This window comes from Papaver somniferum, chromosome 11 (genome assembly GCF_003573695.1).
Source record: "Papaver somniferum cultivar HN1 chromosome 11, ASM357369v1, whole genome shotgun sequence".
In the NCBI taxonomy this organism is placed as follows: domain Eukaryota; kingdom Viridiplantae; phylum Streptophyta; class Magnoliopsida; order Ranunculales; family Papaveraceae; genus Papaver; species Papaver somniferum.
Genome location: NC_039368.1, coordinates 122,538,636 through 122,562,500, shown reverse-complemented (window position 1 = coordinate 122,562,500; position 23,865 = coordinate 122,538,636). Strand labels below are relative to the sequence as shown.

The following is a 23,865-nucleotide window of genomic DNA, read 5'->3' as shown; positions in this document are numbered from 1 at the left end:
AGTCAGAGCCACTTGGACAACATATGGAATCAGTAAATCCATATCAGTATCAAGAAGAAACCTATCCAACCTGCACAAAAAGGGTCCTCTTGCATATCAGACCAAGTAAAAGCACCCCCCATCAAAGGAAAATCCACCAATTCCTGCTGCATAATATAATTATTCAAAAAATTACTGTTTCTTGCTTCACCAACACCTCTATTCCTCTCCTCTTCACTTCTTACTGCATTCATATCTCCCACGACACACATTGGACCAGTCCACCAACTTCTCACCACCTCCATATCCTTCCATAACTCCTCCCTCTCATTATAGCCCCAAGGAGAATAGACATTACAAACTGCCCATTTAATACCATTCAACTTAGAACATAAACTCACAGTAATATTACTATATCCCATTCTTTTTTCCACCTTCACAAATTTATTTGTGTTCCATATTGATAATAAACCTCCACTGTTACCACTGCTCCCCCCTGAAGGTAAATACACCCAATCAAAGTCCTCATCAAACCATAATTGCTTCACCAGCCACTTATTCATCTTCATAATTTTTATATCCTGCACCAAACATAAGTCACACGTCTGATTCCAAATCAACTCCTTTAAAGCTGTCATTTTATCAAAAGAATCTAGCCCTCTAACATTCCAATCAATAATCTTAATATCCATTACCAACTTCCAAAATATTTTCTTGTTGTTCCAAATTCTCCAGGGTGTTAGTGTTGTCTGCATTTACCAACACCAACTCCCTCATCCAACCCTCCTCTATTTGCTCTATAGCTACATTATTTTTCTGAGCATTTTCCTTCCTAAATCTCTCTTTATATTTCTGCACCTGTTTCATCACCACCTCTGTAATATACACCTTATCCCCCTCACAAACTCCACCATAAGCACAACAATGTCTCAACATCAACTCTGCAGCCTCCATCACCTTCTCCATGCTCTCCGTATAGGACAATTGAACATCACCCAAATTTAACACCACCTGATTCTCAATGCTAGAAAGCATATTAATCTCTATTACCTCCTCCAGAATCATTCCCATCCCATTCTCTATCTCATTATTTTGTGTTTCAGGAACCCTCTATCTTCTTAATTGGGTATTGTCGCCTTCCTTGCTATTTGAATTTGAATATCCAACGGTCGATTGTTGACCAGAGTTGGCCTCCATACGACCTTGACTTGACTTGGGCTGATAAATCCAACCCCTCGATCCACCTACAGCAGTAGATGAGACAACAAAAGCTGACTAAGATGAATCATCAAAGTTGTCTGACTCATCCCTAACCAATTCCTCATTACGCACCACCATCTCAGCCTTTACCGCATTTTTGAAATTTGAAAAAATGTTAACGGCTGTGTCAAACTTCCTCAGTTAACGCTCATATTCTTCGCCTGTCAGTTGCGTCTGCTCCTTGTAATTCGAATTCCGTTCCACCGTCAGCACCACCTTCTCTTCCTCCACCTCTGAAACTACCACTGCCGGAATATGTCTCCAATCACCAGTGACTGCCACTTTGAAGAAATGAAATCCTTTTAAACTTAAAGTTTCTTTAGAAATTCTAGTGAACCTCCTGGTAAAAGGACATTGCTAGGAACACCATTTTGATTTATTCAATCCCCTAACTTTGAACCATTGAACCTCCTCCAATGTTTTCCTGAGATCATACGTAATACCATCTTCCAAATCCTTACCACTATCCGTTTTCTTGTTACTATTCTTCTTCAACACCCTGTCATTCCTACTTCTTGATGTTCCCCCAGCTATAGCAAAGTGAAAATCAACACCTTCATCCCGCCACCTCAGAGGTCTTCATAGCTTCCTCCATTCCTCCTCCTCCAACTGTATAACTCCTTCCAATTCGTTAAGAACCTCTATCTTGATATACCTTCTTATCCCCGTCTCCTTCTTAATTGAAACAACAACCCTGTTCCAGTTTAGCTTATTAGATAAAACTACCAGCCCTGACCTGATCAACCTAGATTTTGTTAACTTGTAATCTTGAATATTCATTCTGGGAAAATCATTCTCCTTTGGTACCACCTTCCCCGTCTTCTTCCAGCCTACCTTTTCTATAAAACAATCTAACACCTCCACCAATATTGACCAACAACTTATGTTATCCCCATTGGGGATGCAGATGCTCACTCCTTTTTCACCTTATCCTTTATTGTCTCTAGAAATTCTAATATAATCACCTTCTTTATTATTCAGAATCTTGATAACAAAGACATTATCTCCATCCTTCTCTTCGTACCTCGAGGCCTTATTTTTCCTTTATGAAAAGATTTGAGTAAGTTAATCACCCAAACCACTAAATGTTCTGGAAAAGCAACCCAAACCCTAACTCCACCCCATCTTCTCTCTAACACCTTTACTAGTTCCCGATTTCCAAAAGTATCTAAAGAAATCTCGAAGCTTTTTCGATCCAGTATAAGCAAACTTGATACTCAAGCAAAAGATATTAGGGTTATTAATAGCAACAATTAAGAAGCACAAACCTGACAAATTTAATGAAAAAAATGGAAAACTAAAAGAATTTAAAGCTAATGAAATAGTATTATAGTTTAACTGGTATTTAAGAAATATTACCAAAAGAGCGCTGGCCTCATTCATCTCATGAGGAATCTCCCTTATCTCCGGACGCCCTTCTTCAATCAGGTCATGTTCCATACCATCAAAGTCATTATGAAGTGGATTCTCAGTGTCTCCCTCTATGATATTTTCTCCATGATCAGTTCTGCATCTTTTGTGATTCCTATCCGGTTCCTCATTGTCAGATACAACTGGTTGGCATACAATTATTGACTCTAAGAGGAAGAACCCTGATGCGAAATTCCAATTGATGTACACGAGTTTGCACTCAAGCATACTAAAATTCATATAAGTGACAGATCTCTACTAAGATAGTTTCACAATGGACATCATACTCGGAGTCAGACTAATCACATGAAAAGATTAAGAAGATGGAAAAAGAAAAATGTAGATGGTTGAAAAGTGAACGGTGTTTCCCATATCTGTCTGAAGGCCTCTGCCAAGATGAACCTAACCTAAATGAATGAGATACCGGTCTGACTAATATTAACACACTGGCATATACAAGGGAACCAGTGGTCAATAACTTAAATCTAGATCAACAAACTGGCAAATACAAGGGAACCAGCAGTTGACTACACATAACAATAACCTTTTTTTTTTTACTTAACGGCATGAATAGATCTTTTTGATCCAAGCGCATCGTGTTCCCCACCAAATCACTTGAAATAAAAGAAAACTAAAAATAGAAAGTGAAAAGGACTCGACGAGATATGGCGAAACTATCATGTTATTTCTAACACCTGAGCTCTGTGCTTTTATGAATAGACTCTATAGATGTTTCCATCTAGTCAGATTGGTTCCTCAACTCCTAAAACAAAAATGTTTCCATCCACTTAGATTGGTTAGTGCTATCCTTAATAGGCGTAAATTTCTAGGCTCTGGAGTTTATTTATTGCAACTTAAAACTAACAAAAAGTTTCTTCCCCACCCCCAAACTTAAATCTAACATTGTCCTCAATGTTCTAAAGATAAAATTAAAAGCATGAACAAGGAGAAACGGTTACCACTTGAAGAAAAAGAGTTAAGGAAAGATATTACCATGTTGCATGAGATTGGGTTACCTCCCAAGAAGTGCTAGGTTTAAAGTCTTCAGCCAGACATCAAATACCTCAAAAAGGATCTTCACCTTCCAAAGTCATATACCAATAGCCGAAAGAGTTGTGGGTCCATAATACCAAATAGAGCTAACACCAATATGAGACAACTGCACTGGTTCATAAAAATGAACAGAAGGAGCACATCCTCATCTAAGGTTTCTTGCAAGACAACCGAATCTATCCAGACCCTCCAGTTGGGCTTCATAAGAGTGTCTTGAAAAATAGATTCATCCGAAAAACGGGTTTCTAATATATGGATTTCCTCCTGAAAAGTATCAGGCGGATCAGGTTGTGGAGTCTGAATAGACTCAAGCGATACCTCAGATGCACTAGGCTTGAGTCCCAAGTTAGGGACTTCTACTGGGGATAATTGACAATCTCTACCCCCAAATTTAGGGTAATCACTATTCTCCGTAAGACCTTTAACTATGGCTTGAATTTCTTCTAGTTCACTACCCCCAAACTTAGAGTTTTGGGTATCTCTACATAAACTAGTCACAATATTCCTAATTTCTAGACCATCCGGTTCCTGAAAAAGGTCAATTGCTTTCTCTGAGTTATAATCAGGTGGTTCATCCTCTAAATTCTTTTGAGGTATACTAGCTATAGGACTTATATGTTTCATATCCTCTATGGTCATCCCTAGGGTTTCCTTATTGTGTTGAAGCACGGTTACTTGCCTAATTTCATGATCACTATCCAAATCGGAAGTTATAGGCAAAATCTCAGATGGGCCTACAAATGCATAATTGGGGTCCAACTTAGGAGGATCTTTAGGCTCTTCGAAATAAGGGCTTAAGGTAGATTCGATAGCTAGTAATGGTTCAAACCTAGATTTCCATATATCGGTATCTAACATAGGAATATAATCCAACAGAACATTTACTTGTTCAATGTTGCTATCATCGTCGAAATCCATGCTAAAACGGGCTAGACAACTCTCTAATGGATCTTCCGATTCGGTGTTTGGTACAGACTTCGGAACTAAGGTTCCTATCATGTTGACCTCTTCAATGCACGTGTCATCTATCTCAGAATGTAGCTTATTGACATTAAAAATATCCAACTCAATAGTCATATTACCAAAAGATATATTCATAATACCATTTCGACAGTTTATGATCGCATTAGATGTGGCTAAAAACGGGCGGCCTAAAATCACTGGTATTTGGTTCTCTGGGTTAGGGACAGGTTGGGTATCTAGGATAATAAAATCCACTGGATAAATAAACTTGTCAACCTCTATGAGAACATCCTCGATCACACCACGAGGAATTTTTTCGGACCTATCAGCTAACTGAAGTGTCATCTGGGTAGGTTTCATCTCACCAAGTCCTAGCTTAAGGTACACATGGTATGGCAGTAAGTTCACGCTGGCTCCTAAGTCAAGCAATACTTTATCAACACGGTACTTACCTATTGTACAAGCAATGGTAGGGGATCCTGGGTCTTTATACTTAGGAGTAGTGGTATTCTGAATAATAGAACTCATGTGACTAACTATGAAGGCTTTCTTCTGGACACTGAGCTTACGCTTTTGCGTACACAAGTCCTTAAGGAACTTGTCATAAGAGGGAATCTGCCTAATTGCATCTAATAATGGAAGGTTGATATTAACCTGCTTAAAAACCTCCAATATATCATTAAAGTTGGACTCCCTCTTAGTCGGAACTAGCAGCTGGGGGAACGGGGCTCTGGGAACAAAGTCGGGCTCATCAGGACCCTCATTGGTCTCTTTGGAGACTCTATCAGTCTCCTCATTTTCTGGCTCATAATGGTGAACTACAACATGTTCACTTTCAGGTATGCCGACCTTATTATCAACTTTCCTTCCACTCCTAAGGGTCGTAACAGAGTTAACATGACTGTACGATTTCTCTCCTCTAGGGTTAGGATCAGTATTACTAGGGAACCTTCCTTCCTCTCTCTCATTAATATACTTAGCTATTTGGCCGACTTGAAGTTCTAATTTAGCAAAAGACTGGGCACTATTCTTAAAATTATGTTTGGTTTCCTCTTTAAAATTACCCTGGCTTTTTACTAACATTTCCTGGCTTTGTGATAGCATTTCCTGGCTGTTCCTTAATATACTAAGGGTTTCCTCTAAGCTAGTTATTCTATTCTCAGATGGGTTCTGGGTCTGTCCTGAAGGGTTCTTAGTATATAACCAAAACCTGGGGGAGGCTGAGAATTACTAGACTGGCCTTGATTCTGGCCCTTAGACCAAGAGAAATTAGGATGGTTTCTCCAACCAGGGTTGTAGGTCTCTGAGTAGGGGTCAAACTTCTGACGGTTCTCAAACCTAGCATTATTATAGATAGCATGAGCTTGCTCTTCACTAACATGACCTTCCCAAAATGAGTTATCGGGCTCTATTCCACAACTAGAGATTTGAGAGGCTCTATTAGGTTCAACAAGGGACTTATTTTTAGGTTGACCTATTTCTAACGCTTCTAACATTCTAGACAAAGCAGCAAACTTAGCATCAGACGCAAAACTCGTATCTACCACATTGGTGCTACTTCTATTGACCAAGAGTCTTTTAGGGGGTTCAACGCAAGATTCCCACTGTTGGGATTTTTCAGCGATAACTTCTAAGAAGGTAAAAGCATCATCAGCACTTTTACTAGTGAACTCACCAGCGGACATAGACTCAACCATGGCTTTGGTCGAATAGTCTAAACCATCATAAATAATTTGTACGAGTTTCATCTTATCAAATCCATGGTGAGGACACAGAGATAGGAGATCATTGAATCTCTCTAAAAATCTATAAAGAGACTCTCCCTCTTGTTGCACACTAGCACTAATTGGCTGCCTAACATCTGCAGTTTTATGCTTAGGGTAGAATTTCATATAGAAAGCGGCAATAAGTTCCTGCCATGTTTCAATGGATTCAGATGGTAGGTTGTTCAGCCAGGTCTTGGATTTATCTCTCAAGGAAAAGGGAAATATCTTAAGTTTCAAGACTTCATCAGTAAGGTCTTTTATTCTAATTGTCCCACAAATTTCCTCAAAGTCCCTAATATGGAAATAAGGGTTCTCATCATCTTTTCCTAAGAATATAGGGATCATCTGAAGAATACTAGGTTTTATCTCGAAATTAGCCGTAGTGGCTGGCAATTTAATGCACGAAGCTCGTTTGGTCCTAGTTGGGAACATGTAATCTTTCAAAGTTGCCATCGCTGACACAACAGAAGTACTAGGGGTTATGAGATTTTCACGAAGAGACAGATTCTCAAAACTGACGTTTCCAAAAACAGGGCTCTCAAAAGAACAATCTTCGAGCTCCCTGCTTAAATCAGAAGAACTACTAGGTTTTTCGCTAATCAATCGACCTAGAGTATCTCTTTTCCAAGCCCTATTAACAAAATTGGGCATACACTAAAAAAATCAAAAAGAAATAAAAATCCTAACAGGAAGGTTCTAGCAATCACACAACAGGCTGACTCGACTTTACCACAACAAACCTAGAGATTTCTAGCAAACAACAAGCATGATGGCTCACTTAGATTGTTTCTAGACCAGCTTCTATCTCTCGAAGGGGAATTCGTTACAATTTAAGCAAACCCCTCTGGAATCAATCTGAGTCAAAGTAAGTTGAATCGAGGCGAGGGAAGCTTAGTGGAGCTTTGAGGCCTCACCGCAGTACAAGGCGACGCAGTCACGCATTCAACTCACAGAAACCGTCATGAACTTCGAAGTATGTTAAAAGAATAACCAATATCCTTCGAAAAATTTTCCTAACAAGCTCGATACCCTATAGGTCTCTTTCTAATCAGATTTTAAAGCTTGGGTTCGCGTTAGTTTTTTTTCTCCTAAAGCGGGCAAAAAGGGAGCGGTGATGAAATCCGAACCCTTATCTTGTTTAGGCCAGGCCTTGCCCTTTACTAGGAAAATAAAGACAGTCCAAATTCGTCCTCAATCAATGATAACCTTAAGGAATACAGTAACTCGCTTACAGGAGATTCGCGAGTGTTTCGATTGGACTTACCTCCCGTACCAGACAGGGGATGAACCGTTGTCGTCGACTCGGGCCACGACTCCTATGCCGTGTGCGAACCCGAGGGGCCGAGGTGATATTGTAATCACCGTCCTTCCCTGCACACAGTTTGTATTTAAGGGTACCCTTCCGTAGGGTTTAAAAATAATAATAATAAAGTCCAAGAGTCCAGTCCAAAGTCCAAATAAAGTAAAGTGCAAAAGAAAAAGAAAAATAACCTAAAAAAAAATATAAAAAATCTCTTTTTTTTTTTTTCTCTCTTTTCTATATATAAAACAAAAAAAAATTTCCTCTTTCTCCCCTTTCCCTTTAAGCTTTTCCTTCCAAGGTCCTTAGTACTCCACTTCGAACCTGCAAATCAAAGACAAAAAGAAACGTAAAAAGGAAAAATAAATAAATAATAAACCTAAAAAAAAATTCTACCTAAGCAAAGGTCCGCGTCGGCGGCGCCAAAAATTTGATGTATTTTCAAAAGTTGTTGTAGATAGTGGTTTTAAAACAGGGTTCTTTTCAGACTTGTGAAGATAGATTTTTTTTTTTAAACTTAGAAATGTAACAAAATTAAACAAAGTGATGTGAATTTTTATGGAGAAAAATAGAGGTGAAGATTCCACCGTTCAACAATATTTATGTAATGTTATTTAATTTTTAATTATGCAAATTAAACATTGATTTGATTCTTAATAATTGCCAAAAGCAGATTTCCAAAATATCAAATGTTAGTCGCAAGCATAATGCATCAAGAGTATAAAACTAAGCATGCATTATCAAGAGAAAATACAATTGATTAATAAAAACCATTTAAATCATTTTTTTTTCAATGCAATTAATCATATAAAAATATTGCAAAAATTAAATAAATAACAATTACCACATAAATATTGTGTGAATGGCTTCCTCCGTCACCCCTGGGATTGGGTTTAGCTCATCATGGTGTAATACATCTCAAAAGATTTTATTAATGCTCAAAAGTTGATTACAAATGATGAAATAAGAAGAAAATCGTTTTAAGACCGTTCTTTGCGACCCACAAAAAGCGTCAGGTAACAACGACACTTTAGAAGTGCTGTAAGCACAACACCGAAGTCGCGGGAAAGGAACTGAGAGTTGTCGGAAATATGCGACACTAGTCAGCGACTCTCCTGGACTGTACAATGTTCTTCGTGTTCTTGGCTGAGCAGCAGCAGAACTTCTTCGCCTGTCGACCTCTTCTTTTGATTCTCTCGGCTCTAACTCTCTCCCAATGACTTTCCAACCTCTTTTCGAAGAATTAGGGTAGTATTTATAGTGTTTTGGAGCCCAAAAATACTAACATCAATGCGTATAATTTCCCATTAATCCTCTAATTGCTCGCTGCCCAGAAATAGGAATAATTACCAAATTTAAATTCTCCACACGTTAACTCACTCCCTGTACGCTCCTAATCAGCTTCTCCACGCCTCAGAAGCTTTCCCGCGCCTCCACATCACTCCATGCATAGCAGAAACACGATTGAGCTCGTGTTCAGTTCACGTTCCTCTGTTTTGAGCTCGTGAATTAAAACGAGCTTTCCAGCCAATGTCGATCAAATTTGATGACCAAAATGTCTTCCCTATGTCATATCACATCTTTATGCCAATTTTCAGCGATTGAATCGCATTCCAACTTCTTCATTTTCTCGATCAAACATCATGCAGAACTGTTCTTCGTTTCCCGCCAATTTTCAGTTTTCAAACGAAGAAGAAAGGGTGTCCCCCTATCCTGAACTGGGATGACCCTTAGTAATTAGGTTAACCCTTATCCAAAAGCGAGAGTCCGAATAACAATTGTCCTCCGGGTGCCAAAATCAACTTTTCGAGCCGAATTTTCCAAAAAATACATAAAATAACAAAATTAGTACAAAATCGAGTGCCAACAATATATAGTATTGAGATCAAATTAGACACAAAAATGTGTCTATCAACAGCTTCCCGTTGTTTCTTGCTAGCTTCACAAATCCTTTGGAGAAGAAGATCTGGATCATCAATAATCTCTACACCATATGCTTTGGCTATTTCATGAATATACTCCAGATATTCCTCATTGGTATATCTTCTGATCATTAGATCATCTGTTGTGTTTGCACATTCGTCTTCATCATGGTTAATGGTATAGCATTTAAGACATAAGTTATGTGGTTGTCTTTCCCAATGAAAACGAATCCACGTTTGACCTCCAGCTGTCGTGTTCCACCAACCACCTCTGTGAAGAGGTTTTGAGAGATTTATCTTAATTCTTGCTGAGATGGTACTACCAAAAGAAGGTTTGAAATCTTTAGGATCGGTCCAAATTTTTGTTCCTAGTTCTACAATGGAATCATTGACAACAGCTAAAAAACGATGCTCAAGTAGAATATGTTGAAATTGAAATGTCCATTCTTGTTCCTCCAAAACCCAGTCTTCTACAGGAATGGTTGCATCATATTTCTTGAGATTCAAATGAGCCTTAAGAAGGTTCCAAGGACCTTTTTTTATAATAGCATTCATAACTTCCTCAGAGTTGAACTTGAAAAGAAAAATATGGCTGTTGAGACGTCTGAGTTCTTTTATTCTGTATCTGTTTCAGGCTAGCTTTGCTATTTCCTGACGTCATCAGTTTCAACAGGATCTTTGGTAAAGAGTTTACAAATTAGAGTGATGTTGAGTTTCCCAAAAGCTTTAGAGATTGCTACTTTAGGACCTGCTGCTCTTCGCATATGTCGAGCACAGATATCTCTAATTTTTGCCTTCTGCATCTTTGAGGTAATAACAGAGATTTGAGAGTTTGAAGAGGAAGACATTATATATCTATAGGTGTTAAAGAGATTCTGAAGATTGATAAAGAGTTTTATTGTTTTGGAAGAGCTTATAAACAGGGAAGAGATATCTACTATGTAATAAATTCTCATAAAAGGAGAATAATTTTCTTCCTGTAACAAAGGTAACAATATTTTGACGGATAACTGACCAAAATCAATGTTATTAATGATAATGACTCTTGACTGCATTCTTTTCGGTTGTAAGTTTGCATTCTAAAATTTACGCTTCTTCATAGGGGGAAGTTTGATTTTTTGAATTTCAAATTTTCCAAGCTCCCGATTCGACTCGGAATTACCAATCTACTCCAGAACGAGAAGAAAGTATCATCTAAATCATATACATGATAAAGAGGGATGTACTTATACATATGTTTAAATCCACCTTGACTTCGATGGATTGCAATACTGCTTCAAACGATGACGATAATACATTTTCCGATTGTAACAATAGAGTTACAAGAAGGATTGTGTTGAATATAAGGGTCCAATACTGAAGGCTCCCCATGATGGCGATGAATATAGGAGGCCCTGGAAGAATTAGCAAAACATGAGAAAAAACAGAAACAAAGGATCAGACTAAAAGGAAAAGAAATGGAGAAAAACAAGATAAAGACTTAAAATTAAAAGTAATAAAAATAACTAGAAAGGCATAAAAAAGATGATAAATTGGTACGGAAGTCGACAAAAAATGGAAATTTCACCTTTAAGTCTGCCTATAATAAGTTATTTGAAGACTGTTTGGGATCAATTTAGGTTTCACTATATATACATGGCACAAGCATTCGATGGAAGGAATTCTGGAGCTTAAATATATGGCCAAGGATTAAACATTTCTTTTGGAAATGCTTAATGAATATTCTGCCCACAAAGGAGAGGTTGTCAAGACAATGCCAGTACATCAACAGACTTTGTCCACTTTGCAATCAACATAATGAAGATATAATGCATGTTTTATTTACATGCCATTTTTCTAGAGCAGTCTGGATGCTCATCCCAGGAGGGTCATCTGTGTTATCCGGAGTGCATAATAATATTTGTGCACTGTTTGAAGTTTGGATGCGAGAGTCTCAACAACAAAATCTCCCTAATAATTGGCTCATCGTAGCAATGTTAGTTACATGGACAATATGGAATACACGATGTGAAGTGAATTTCCAGAATCTGAAAGTTGAACCACAATCAGTTGCAAAGAAGGCTTTGAGATTTTCTATATACTTAGAAAATCTCTATAGTAACATCATCACAGTTCTCCAATGTCTATTGAACTGCCTAGGGAGATACATTGACGACCACCTGTTGCACCTTTCTTTAAAGTAAATTGTGATGCTTCTTATGATACTAATACAGCACTAACTGGAATTGCCTTGATTCTGCGTGATTTTACAGGAGCTTGGAGAGGATGCTTCTCAAAATGCTATACAGGAGTGAGAGACTCGGAGCAAGCAGAATGTTTAGCTTTCTATGAGGCAGTCATCTGGAGCATTGCAATGCAGATCACTCACATTATAGTGGAAACAGACCTGCAAAGCATTGAAGGTTATATGAACAAGGCTACTCAAGGAATATCCTGGGAAAGTGAAACCATTCTGTTAGATGCAATCGATAAATTTAGTTCCTTTGAAAGTTGGGAGTGTTTATTTGTCCCCAGAGTCTGTAATAAGCCTGTTGATACTCTTGCAAAACACAGTAGGAAATTTAGTGTTAACATGCAATGGCTAACTAGCCCCCTGAGTTTATCGAGTCACAATTATTGTCTGATAACTCCCCTCTCTAGTCAATAAAATTCTTTATCTTTGCATAAAAAAAGAAGAAGAAAGGCATAAGAAAGATGATGTTTAATATAATCATTTCTCGAAAAATCAAAAAGAAAACAAACTAGAAATGATTTAAGAGTCAGCGATGATGAAATTTTTTGACTGAGTCAACTCATAATTTAAATATGAGTTATTAAAATATCAATTACTTATATTGCATGACTAAAACCCACCCAATGTTATTTCTGCATAGTACGCTAAAGTGGCGCCATCTTTATCATGTTCTACATCAATGTGCCTCTTCTGTTCCTGTGCACTTTAGACTTCCTACTTTGTCGCACTAATTTTCCAACTTAAAGTCTTAAACACATGGATCTACTAGCGAAATGGAGGACCAAGGCTAAAAAATTTACCTTTTGACATAATTATAAGTATCTATGCTGCGGGTTCTTTTCAGGTCAATGCGAAAGTTATCTCTCTCCGTCAAAGGTATGTAACTAAGGAACAGATGATGTATGTCTCGCGTATTTATTAATTTACTGTTTGTCCAGGTCCCCCATTACCGGCTTCTTCTCTGCTTGAGGATTTGTTTTACTAAGCCACAATGGGAGGTGTAGTAGGAAAGGATGATTCACTCGGAGGTTGGATACCAGAAACAAAGCTCGAGGCAAAAAATGGTTTGAAGAAAGCAGCAGTAGGTTTCGCACTGAGACTGGTGTATTTTATGGATAGTTTTCATAATCGGTACCAGAAAACAGCACAGTTCAAGTTGACCATGGACGATAAGGAGAAACAGTTGGACATCTATTAAACACACCTTTTTCTTTTCTTTTTTTGATTCCGGCAATGTAACATTTGGTGTTCATTGTGTACCAGCACTCTCTGATTCCAAGTTATATATGAAACAGAGTTGCTATATTGCACGATGTGAATTGCAAGCAGGCCAACAACCAAACTATGCATTTTTACCCAACGGAAATGGTAAAGACTGCAATTTGTGAAATCATCATTGAATTACTAATAGTTATCTCATCTCCTGATACATCCCAACATAATGCAGAGCTCCACTGAAAACAACAATTGGACTTTGTATAAAGATAATCACTGTAAGTTTTTTGTAGCCTCATCTGATCGTTCATCATCATCTGGGATTTCTATCTTGAGAATTGTGCCTGGGTTCAACTCCAGTATCGGGTTTTGCGTTTAGGTCACCTCCCACACTGACTCACTCTCTGCTTCTTGACCCTTTCATCTTTAGGACTCTTAGATGGAGAACCACCAGCAAAGCAACCTGAATCTGGAGTTGATGGTTCATTAACAGCCAGCTTTTTCTCTTTCTTCACAGGGAGTTGATGGGTCGGTTCTGTTATTATCATCAGATTCCGGACAGTTGTGATCACCTGATGACATGAGGAAAGTGACCCCAGAACATGATGGTGATTCAGCAAGAACGCTACTGAGGCGTTGCTGCTCGTCAATGATTCGCTCGAGGTATACTTTCCTTGGGCTTCAATCCTCAACTGGAGTTGCCGCTGCACCTGTTTTGAGTTTTGAGATTGTAGAATAACCAAGTCAAAACTTCCCTCATTTTGATCAATAAACTAAATACACTATCAGCATCGAATTTATCAACCTTGGGGAGCCAAGTACAATCAATCAGAAAGACTTGCCTCTAAATGTTCATGCAACCGCTTTTGAACTTCCATCTGCAGCTTGAGTGCTTCTGATTATTTGCATCCCACTACACACAGATACACTTGCAGTGCATGAGATTCAGTTTTAGGTAATTGGTAAGTGACAAACGAGTCGCCATGTTTAACCACCAAGCGATTCAGGAAATATTATTAGTACGGAATTCTGATGGGTGCATAAATTCTTAGGCATATTCCTCCGTGTAACTGGTCGCATGGCTTCAACACCATAAGTTACCACACACATGCTGGCCTTTGTTCTTGTCCACATGCATGAGTTCAACTTACGGTGTACATCTGATTCCACATGCAATTCCTATCAGTCCTTTTTCCTAAATAAGGAAGCACCATTAATGAATTGGAAGGCCGGAAAAAAAGATGGAAAAAGTTGCCTCGGTGGCCTATGATTTCTTAAAAACCAAGAATATAGATCCCAATCTCTTTACTATTTAAGAGATTTAACTCACTACTGATTAACTCAGTCACACATACCATCAGATGTAGACTCCGGGAGGTATTTTGAAAGCCGGTATTTCTGTACACATCGGTAGAGACTGAATGAATGATCCAAGAAATACAAATGTAACGTAAGAATACTGCAAATGTTATTACCTGTAAGTGGCTTTCGATATACTCCGTATGATATATTGTCAAACTTTGTACACCCATAACTCTTAGGACTCCTTTAGGAGTTGCCTCTGCACAAAGGGAAAAGGAAATATGCATGGTTAAATGTATGGCTTAAATTTCAGGAACAGAATCTGCTTAGGAGAAGGCACTTCTAATTTTCTAAAGGCTCATGCATTGACTGTTGGTACAGAAAAACTCCATAGGACCTCCGCGCGTTCCAGCAGAGTGAAATCCTTGACCAAACCTCAAACGTCAAACTTAACAAAGTTAATGCTCTTAGTTCCACTTAACCAACTAAGTTATTGTATCGCAAGCATGGCTCCAGCCACCTACATTACATTATCGGCTTACCAAGCATAAGAGCCTCCACTCCCTTTCTCCTGGACAGGAACAACTGTAAGAGGTCTACCATGCCGCAGGTACAGAGAGAAGCTCTAGAGACAAACTATTTTCCTAGTAAACAGAATTCACATTCAGGTAGATTTGGATGGACAAACATAAAGAGGCAAAAGCCTCTGCAACGGAGCAGTTCACAAGAGAACTAGATTGGTGACTGTTGATACAATAATGGTAGATTCTTTCACATGCAAATAAAATTTACCTTCCAAAATGGTAATACACTCGGTTGTATTGACGCAGGCACAGACACGAAAAATTCTCAAAATAGTAGGACACGTTATGAGAAGTGATATTCATTTAATTTATGACATGTAAGAACGTGATCATTTTAGGCATTATTAATATGCATATACTAAAATTAAGCATTACTAGTATGCACTAAAATAGTGTGTCACACACGCATATGATGCTAATGATCTATCTGACACGAACATGTGATCATTTTAGGAGCATCCTTACAGCCCTTAACAAAGAGATCAAAATCATAATAATTAAAAATTATAAAGTACTAGCTTATGCAACATAATAACTAAGAATTAAAACTCACTATGCACGTTAGATATAGATATCGCCTTACTCAAATGTAATACAAAGAGTATATACTGCAGGGTCTTTTAACCAAATGTAATCCCATATTACTATCTCACCACACATGATTTTCAATTTCATTATTTTTTAGTCAGAAAAGTAAGGCGTTGAATGTTAAGTACTCACTATCTGGTCCACCAAGCTGTGCAACAGCTCCTTCAAAGCTTTCACGAAGCCCACCCGTCCAACGCAACCCTTTCCTGCTTGAAGCTATACCAGGATCACTGATGGGATTGTTTCCATAGTTGCCGGAGCTCATTGTCCTTGCACCACTTTTGAATTTCAATCATGAATTATTAGGTACCTGTTGCCTTAATTAGCTACTAGAACCAGGGATAATAAGGATGGTTTTCTAGGTTGATTATTCAGCAATCATCTGCAAAACAAATAAGATACAAAAACTCATCAAGTCATGAGAAGATAACCCTCAAAAGAATCTTTTAGCAGCCAGAAAAACAAGAAGCCACAAGTTCATTAAAGATACGCCATCATCAATCACTTCGGTAGTCGGGGGTTCTACTCTTTTCTTAAGCCAAATTTTGTTTAAAGACATTCTAAAACCTTCTTCATGAGAAGACAGCACTCGGGGTTTCACCAATTCATCAAGTGATGAGGGTAAAACTAAAAAAGATACTGCCAACAAACGAAACACCCAAAATTTTGTAAACAGAAACTATTTCCATTTTCCTGAAAAATTCAAGGCTTCTGCGGAAATGTTCAGATAGTTATAATTGCCACCCTAATTCAGTCTTTTGAAGATAAACATGTGAAAATTCATTGTTCATACAGTCTCCCACTTCCATGGAAAGACAAGATAGATATCTGAAGTCAATCTAAACTTACATAAAACAAATTGTAACTTGCAAGCTCAGTATAAACTATGATGAGAACCCATCTCCATTAAAGAGTACAACTGAAGCTAAAATCACTAGAAATAAATATTAAAAAAAAAAAAGACAAAAATGTGTGCATTACTCATGTTTGAGAATCTTGTAGAAATTCTTCCAGCTTTCAACAACAGATTGTTAGTTTTTTTATTTTGCAATGGACAAGGAACCTAGAGACTCAAGGATTGTTAGTTCTTAGTTCTTACAGGTATACATGGTAACAAAGTAGTCAGGTTTCTGATCATTTTTGCAAGTCTTTGTGCAAGAAGGAGGCCATTTTTAATATTGACTACTGCCACCTTCATCGGGACACCTGAAATGACAATTCAGAGTTGCAGACAAACAATTAAACAATGCTGTGGTTCAGAATTTCAACAGAGAAATCGTGAAATTCTAAAGAAAACATAAAAAATGATAATTCTGTTGTAAGGATTAAAGGAGAAGAACACGTACCTGCAGTAATGCTAAGAAGATATATAAAGATAATATGGAAGCTATCAGGCAAAATTTATAAGGAGCAGAGGCTGCAAGCCTGCAAGGCTGACCTGCCAAATGATGTTGCTGAACCACACAGAAGTCGGTTAACAATTCAGGATACTAAGAAAGAAAAATACTTGTTGAAGTATGGAAGTCCTAACATCCTCCAACGGAATCCCCAACTAAATAAATTGGTTTGATTGGAGATGAAGCATGTTCAACCCTTGGATAGGAAAAATATGCAATTAGAAAGCATTCATGGAGCTATGAAAAAAAACTAGTCTAACATTAGCAGAGAATAATCTGTAAGCATCACTATCTAACCTCTTTCTTCTAGTGTTAAACTCAACGAATCCAATAAGGTAGCTACAGATACTGTATAGTACTCCACGAACATTTTGCGGAAAACACGTAATCAGCAAGTATCAATAGATTCATTACCTTCATGTGGTATATATGCAAACACCTAACTTCAAAAACCCTGCATGCATAGCATGAAATGGAAGTCTAAAGTTGTATATGTTGTACAGTAAAACTGCTTAACTATTAAGGTATTACCTGATGTACGACTGGCAAAAGCGCAAAATTGACCTCCAACCCGACATCCAGATTCAGAAGTTCCATCTGAAGATGAGTTGGAAATAGAAGAAGCAAAGAATGTTATAGTTGGGGCCATGACTTTGCTGCATGCAAACTGACTAGTACAAAAAGCTTAAATATTTTTCCTTTGCAATCAAATCTTCTCTATATAGGAAACTGAACTAGGGAGCGAAGCAGGTTTCTACTCAAGTATAAAGAACCCATAGAAGCTTAAAATTTATAGAATCTAGAATATGTATAGAGAACCTATAGAAGCTTAAAATGTTATAGAATCACTTGAAGAAAGTAATCACTTAAAGATCTAGAAGAAAGTAATCACTTAAAGATCCCTAATAATGAACCAGTTCTGAGTATAAACAATAGCAACAGCTGATATATAATCAAACTAAGATCCCTAAAATATAAGTGCAGCAGGTACAATAGGGTAACAAGTAGTTAGAAATAGTGGCATCGAGTCCCCGACACGGTCACGTGGTACCTTATGGATCACAACTTTCTATTTTAATTCAAATTTTGAGTTCAGATATGTTACAGTCGAGGCAATGAACTTTGCTGCAAGCAAACTGACTTGCAAAAAGGATGGAATCTTTATAGATCTTCAAAGATACAGCCCAACAATACCATTCACTGGAATCAGATAAAACAATACTATTTCCTATACAATTTAATACTAAACTACCAACACCTAAGATTTCAGTGGACATGTTCAAATTACAAAGTAATTGAAATAAGATCACACATAGATCCCTGCAGTATAATGTAACATAACAGATAATACGGCAACAGACGAATGACACAAAGATCACATATAGATCCCTGCAGTATAATGTAACATAACAGCTAATACGGCAACAGATGAATGACACAAAGAGAACACTAACTAGAAGAGTATTAGAGACAGTTAAAACACCAAAATAATCTACTCGAATAAAAGGGATAATCAGGTAAAGTATATTAAAAATGGTGGCATTTAGAACATGTTGTTATCCTTCTGCAAGGACCATAGCATTGACGAAATGATATGAAATCTATTTCATCATCTGCTGATAAAATATGTCATCCTTCCACAGAGAAACCAAAATAATCAAAGAAAAAAATTCCAAGAGTGAACCACACATGGTTCAACTAGAATCAGGCACACATCCACATATACAAAGATGTAAAGAAAAAAAAAGAACTCATCATACCACCACGAATCAAACTATTAGAGAGATGAATTCCATGAGAATAATGTTCATTCAAAAAGCATATATATATATATATATATATAGTAAGAAATCAATGACAAGCGAGGGTCTAGGGTGTGTCTACCCAGGAAAGAACCGGATGATTCACAAATGTGCCACTAATACAGCTAAATAGTGTAGAGTTGCTTGTTATCATCTTTTACGCTTGACGTCCAACTAAAGCCTGATAAGGCTTATACTCTCCCTGCCATGAGGAAATTCGTCTCTTCAACAACTTGAGTGCCTCCAACTCCTCCTTCCCAAAGTTTCTAGAAGGAGAATGAAACTTCAACTCAATTGGGCCCAGATCATCAAACATTTCTAAACCAGATTTGTTCGCTTTCATGATGAACGTCGCAGAGGTATCTTCTGGAACAGGCTGTTCCACAGAGTGGCGGTTCTCACTAGTGAATGATGTTGGTTTACAAAAGACCAATGACTTTACCTCTTGGAAAACACTAGAGCTTTCGTCCATGTCATCATCAAGAGAAACAGCATGGGAGTCGAGTAACTCAGCAGAAGAGCCTGGCAACCCCATAATGTCGACCACTCTCATGATCTCATCGCATTGGTGAGTTAATGGGAATTCATTTTCTTCATTTTTGTCTGCAGCTGATGTGCCCATCTCCTTTTCTACCTTACGAAGATTGACTAGAACCGGAAGAGGAAGCACTGGTCCCAAAAGATCATCACCAGGCTGCACTTCTTGGGACTCCTTATTTCTTCTCGACGGCTTCCTCAATAAAAATGGTGGCAGCTGGGGAGACTTCGGAATATGTAAGAAGTCCATGGACACTTCCTTAAAGTGCAGTTTAATTTGCGGGAGTTCTGAATAAGAAGAAAACCCTAGCTGTAAAGCACTGATGGATAGGCCAGTCCACATTCTACTTACAGCAATCTCATTTATGCTCATTGGAACACTAACAGAAGTTAGAACCTTAGCAATATCAGGCAGTGAACCAATTTGATCAACACTAGCAGCCTTCAAATGGTCGTGCAAATATTTGTACTTTTCATGAGTATATGACTGCGAACAACCAGCCCCCTCCTTCATGACTTTGCAAGAAGATCACCATGTAAATAAGGAAGGAGATAATCAAGTTCCAAATACTTTTTTTTCTTACAAGTATGATCCATACGAAAGTCTTCATCCGGTGATTCAGCTGGTTCCAAATGCTCTATTGCAGATGGTTCGTCAAACTCCCAAGAAGCATTGTACATCTGTGACTCAATCTTCCCAGAGGGCAACAACCTAATGAGTCCAAAACTGCAGCCAACACCACGTTCAAGATGGATGTTTAAGAGATCTTCAGTATGACGCAGAAGCCCGTGATTTTTCTCTTAGGACGCCTTGCATTTGATAACTCCTCTTGTATGAGGCAATCACCACTATAGCATTGGGAACCGGACAAAGATAGATACGCAGAATGCCCCCATGCATATAAGGTGTGGCATAAATCTGCAACTATAGAAGCCACTGATTTAGGTGGAGCTGGCACAGGAGGCCCATAGAAGAAAAAACTAAAGTCATCATCTAAAAATGACCCCAGCAAAATGGCAAAGCCAGATTGAGTGGCCCATTGATATTTGTCACGTTCTGCCTTGGACCTTAATTCAGAAAGTTCGAACACCTGCATATAAGTTGGTATATGTTCATGATGGTGACACCATTGTAACACAATGTAACGAATTCGTCAGGCTGAAACTGAAACCTCCAGAACCCGCTCTACAAAATGTAACGAATTCGTCAGGCTCGTGCGTGTCGGCTGCTGATTGCAAGTCAGCAAACAACTCGATCTTTGCTACAACACTTGCAATATACTTGTCATGAAACCTCCCATCAACTTGGTAAACAACATCTGAACAAGCAATAACAAAAATCCGAGGATGCGAACCAAATTCACAACTCAACCATCTTGTATCTGAAGTTAATGTACCCGAATCTGAATCCTTCCATTCAACATCTAAACTAGTTCTTTTAGGAGATTTTTTACAGTTAAATATGATAAGTTCACCACTATCCAACAAAACAAGACTTTCATATTTCACAAGTGGTCCCCAACAAGCATGAATAACAGAAGCAGAGAACTGCTCGGAACCCAAGTTAACCAATACATGTTGTTTATCAGCCCAGTCAATCCTAAACCAATGGACAGAGTGGGTTGTACAAGCTGAAAAATAACCTGGAGTAACAACAGAAGGTGGTGGTGGAAGATACTTGTGAGAAACAAAATCAGCAGGCTTCCAATCTGAATTAACCATAATCTTGACAATTACACCGTTTTTGAACTCACATTCTGATTTACCATACATTGGTGGTTCTCCATCTACTTTTAAAGACAATTTAGCATACCCAAGTGTCTGGAGTTTATCCCCAGTAGGGAAGAAAACCAATATATCATTGTCAGGGCATTTGATAAAACCGAGATTGTTGTCAGCAGAGAAATCATCAGACTTAACTTGAGTAGTAGATGGAGATGGAGATACTGTTCTTCGGGTTCCAGGAGAAGGGCTAAATAGAAGCGGACCGACTGTAGATTTTACTTCAGATTCAGGTAAAAGAAGGGGCGGACAAGGGACAAAGCCGACAGGGAAGTACGCTTTCCAGCCTTCAGAGAAATACATGAGCCGGAAAGATCAATTTCTGAGTTGTATATATCAACCTGAACAAACAATACAAAACCAATTGTGAGTGGTAGACTTTGAATTTGAGCATCTGATACATAAAAAAATCTCAAAAAAAAAAAAAAAAAACCTAAAATCATCAGAAAAATAGAACCCAAAATTTTAGACAGTGGAGAGGAGAAAAAAAAATGAAGCCCGTATGTAAAAACCAACTAACCTGACAGGATGATCTTGAATCTTGATGATATAATAACTTCTTCACTAAATTTCTTTCGACAAGAAGCTTCGTATGCAGTACTGATTTTCAAGAAGAATACTGAACATGGTGATCTCAACGTGATAGATTTTAGGGAGGAAAGAGTTGGATTTTGATTAAGAGAAAAGAGTTTAAGCAAGGGTAACAAGAACTGCCGCTTCATTTTCTAGGGTTTTTGTAAAAACAAAGGAGAGTGAGGAGTGGGAGTACAGGAGGAGAGTGAGGTTGACTGGTTTACTTGGTTGACTACTTGATTGACCGTATCTTTTGGTCGACTGGTTTGAAAGAAAAAAGAAAAGAAAAAAAGGAGTTGAAATCTATCCTCAAAAAAAAAAAAAAAAGATGCCCTTTCGGATGGCCCTATACATGTTTTTCAAAACGGCGTCATTGACACGACCATCGAAGAATTGGGAGCGACTAAGAAGATAAAATAGGATCACCCTAACCATTCATGCCATCCATTACCTCCATTTTTTCGTAATGGTAAATATGTCCTTCATAATCGATATTTAAATTACAATCGGTAGCTTTATTTGGCCTGTCTCATTCCTTTTTCTACGAACCCTATAATCGGTTGCTATTACCAGAATCGACAGTTTTGGTGTGCATAATTGGTAGCTAATTTAATAATCGGTAGTTTCGATGTTAAAAATCAGTAGCTAACTCTACAGTCGGTAGATAATGTGGATAAAGATGGTTTTGGGAAACTTTTTCCCATTATTTGGTTTTTGTTTTTGGTGGGAGAGAGAGAAGAAGAAGAGAAAGAAGAGGAAGTGGGAGTGTACCATTTTTCTTCAATCAACAAGAAATATGGACGGGTATGAAGAAGAAGGTGATGAACATAATGTTGAAGCTTCACTACCATTTAGAGAAGACGTTTTGGGATTTTTTTTGAATGATCCAAACTTTTGTGGAGAGGAAACCATAGACGACGCTTTCATGGAAGAAAGCGTAGAATCACCCGAGATCGAAGCTAACGATGCATCTAACAAACATGTATTGTGTTAAGAAACTCATAACCCACTTTGTATGCGTTTATATGCGTTTTTAAACGAGAAAATTCGATTTTTTGCATGCATTGAATGCCATGAACTACCCAGAATCGGTTGATAATGTGGTCATATATCTACCGATTACTAGGTCCCGTGTAATAATATATATGTAAAATTTAGAATAGGGAACTATAATGCTACCGATTTTGAAAAATCCCCAAACTGAAAATTTCAATTTTGAATAATCGGGTGTTTTGCAAATTTACATAACTACCTGTTGATGGTGGTTTTTAGTTTAGGGTCAAAATCGTAAAACCTTGCATCTGATGTGACATAACTCTGCAAGGAAACAGAACCACGTGTGCTAACCTCTCGACTGGCAAATTTATTGAGCCGCTCAATATACTTACATGAAATTTTTCCAGACTGGAAAATCCCAGATGTTCTGTAAATTTCGGCGCCTCGCGTATATTCACTTAATATAAGTTCCTCTGAATGCCTTCTATGCTATGTTCTCCGGCTGAACTCTTAATGTTGATATGGTATGACGATTCGTTTCACTCGCAGCAGAGTAGCACGAATCTCCAAGTATCAAGAATAAGATCTTTGCATGAGGTATTCAATCAGAAAAGCATGCTGCTCTCTAGCAACGAACTTAAAAGAACTTTGTGTCTACACATAGAATTCAGTCAAACGTCCTGACTAACTTGCAGAAGTTAGGGTTTCGCACCTCGCGCAATATACCAGACCTTCCTTGTCAAAATTAATTAAATTCGCCGCAGCACACTGGAAGTGCGGCCACACCCTAGCTTGCCGGCCCCACTTCCCATTGACCAATCAGGTCACCCTAAAGGCGCCACACTCTCACTAGAAGTGTGGTCGCGCCTTATGTTTGGCCTCCCCCCTTTTGTGGCCAATCAGGTTGCTCTATACTTTCCACCATACATTAAAGGCCAAACACACCCTACCGCGGCAACTTCACAACATGCTACCTCGCAAACATGCCACTGCCTGGCAACCTGCCATAAATAGCCACCACACAGCAATTCCTACTCCTATGGCCGTTTACACACTATGGCCTTGCCATGGTTCCTTTGGCATAGCCATGGCGCCATTGGCACAAAATTAGCGCCATGCCGCAGCCGCATGCCACGTGTACTAATTAGGGTATTCGACAAACCCTAATTTGAGCAAATTGCTAACAAAGCCAAATAACGTTCC

At 38.2% G+C, this 23,865-nt stretch overlaps 1 protein-coding gene and 1 pseudogene across 3 annotated transcripts; both read right to left on the bottom strand.

Moving 5' to 3' along the window:
- Nucleotides 1-13,303: 13,303 nt before the first annotated feature.
- Nucleotides 13,304-15,840, bottom strand: LOC113325045 (annotated as a pseudogene).
- A 1,678-nt stretch (nucleotides 15,841-17,518) lies between these two features.
- Nucleotides 17,519-21,894, bottom strand: LOC113323031. Of its 3 annotated transcripts, XR_003347403.1 has the most exons (3): nucleotides 21,614-21,894; nucleotides 18,857-21,434; nucleotides 17,519-17,569 (listed from the first exon to the last, which is right to left on the bottom strand). XR_003347403.1 is itself a non-coding variant. In XM_026571264.1 (2 exons), exon 2 carries the CDS (start codon nucleotides 19,823-19,825, stop codon nucleotides 18,932-18,934), a length of 894 nt encoding a protein of 297 aa, XP_026427049.1. In that variant the 5' UTR covers nucleotides 19,826-21,434; nucleotides 21,614-21,894; the 3' UTR covers nucleotides 18,474-18,931. The 3 variants fall into 3 exon arrangements, 2 of the variants coding, with proteins under 2 accessions (XP_026427049.1, XP_026427048.1); XM_026571264.1 differs by lacking the exon at nucleotides 17,519-17,569 and having other exon boundaries at nucleotides 18,474-21,434; XM_026571263.1 differs by lacking the exon at nucleotides 17,519-17,569 and having other exon boundaries at nucleotides 20,180-21,434.
- Between the last annotated feature and the right edge of the window lie 1,971 nt (nucleotides 21,895-23,865).

Coding starts and splice junctions, on each gene's coding strand:
- LOC113323031 (XM_026571263.1), bottom strand. CDS start 21,396: ATGTATTTCTCTGAAGGCTGGAAAGCGTACTTCCCTGTCGGCTTTGTC.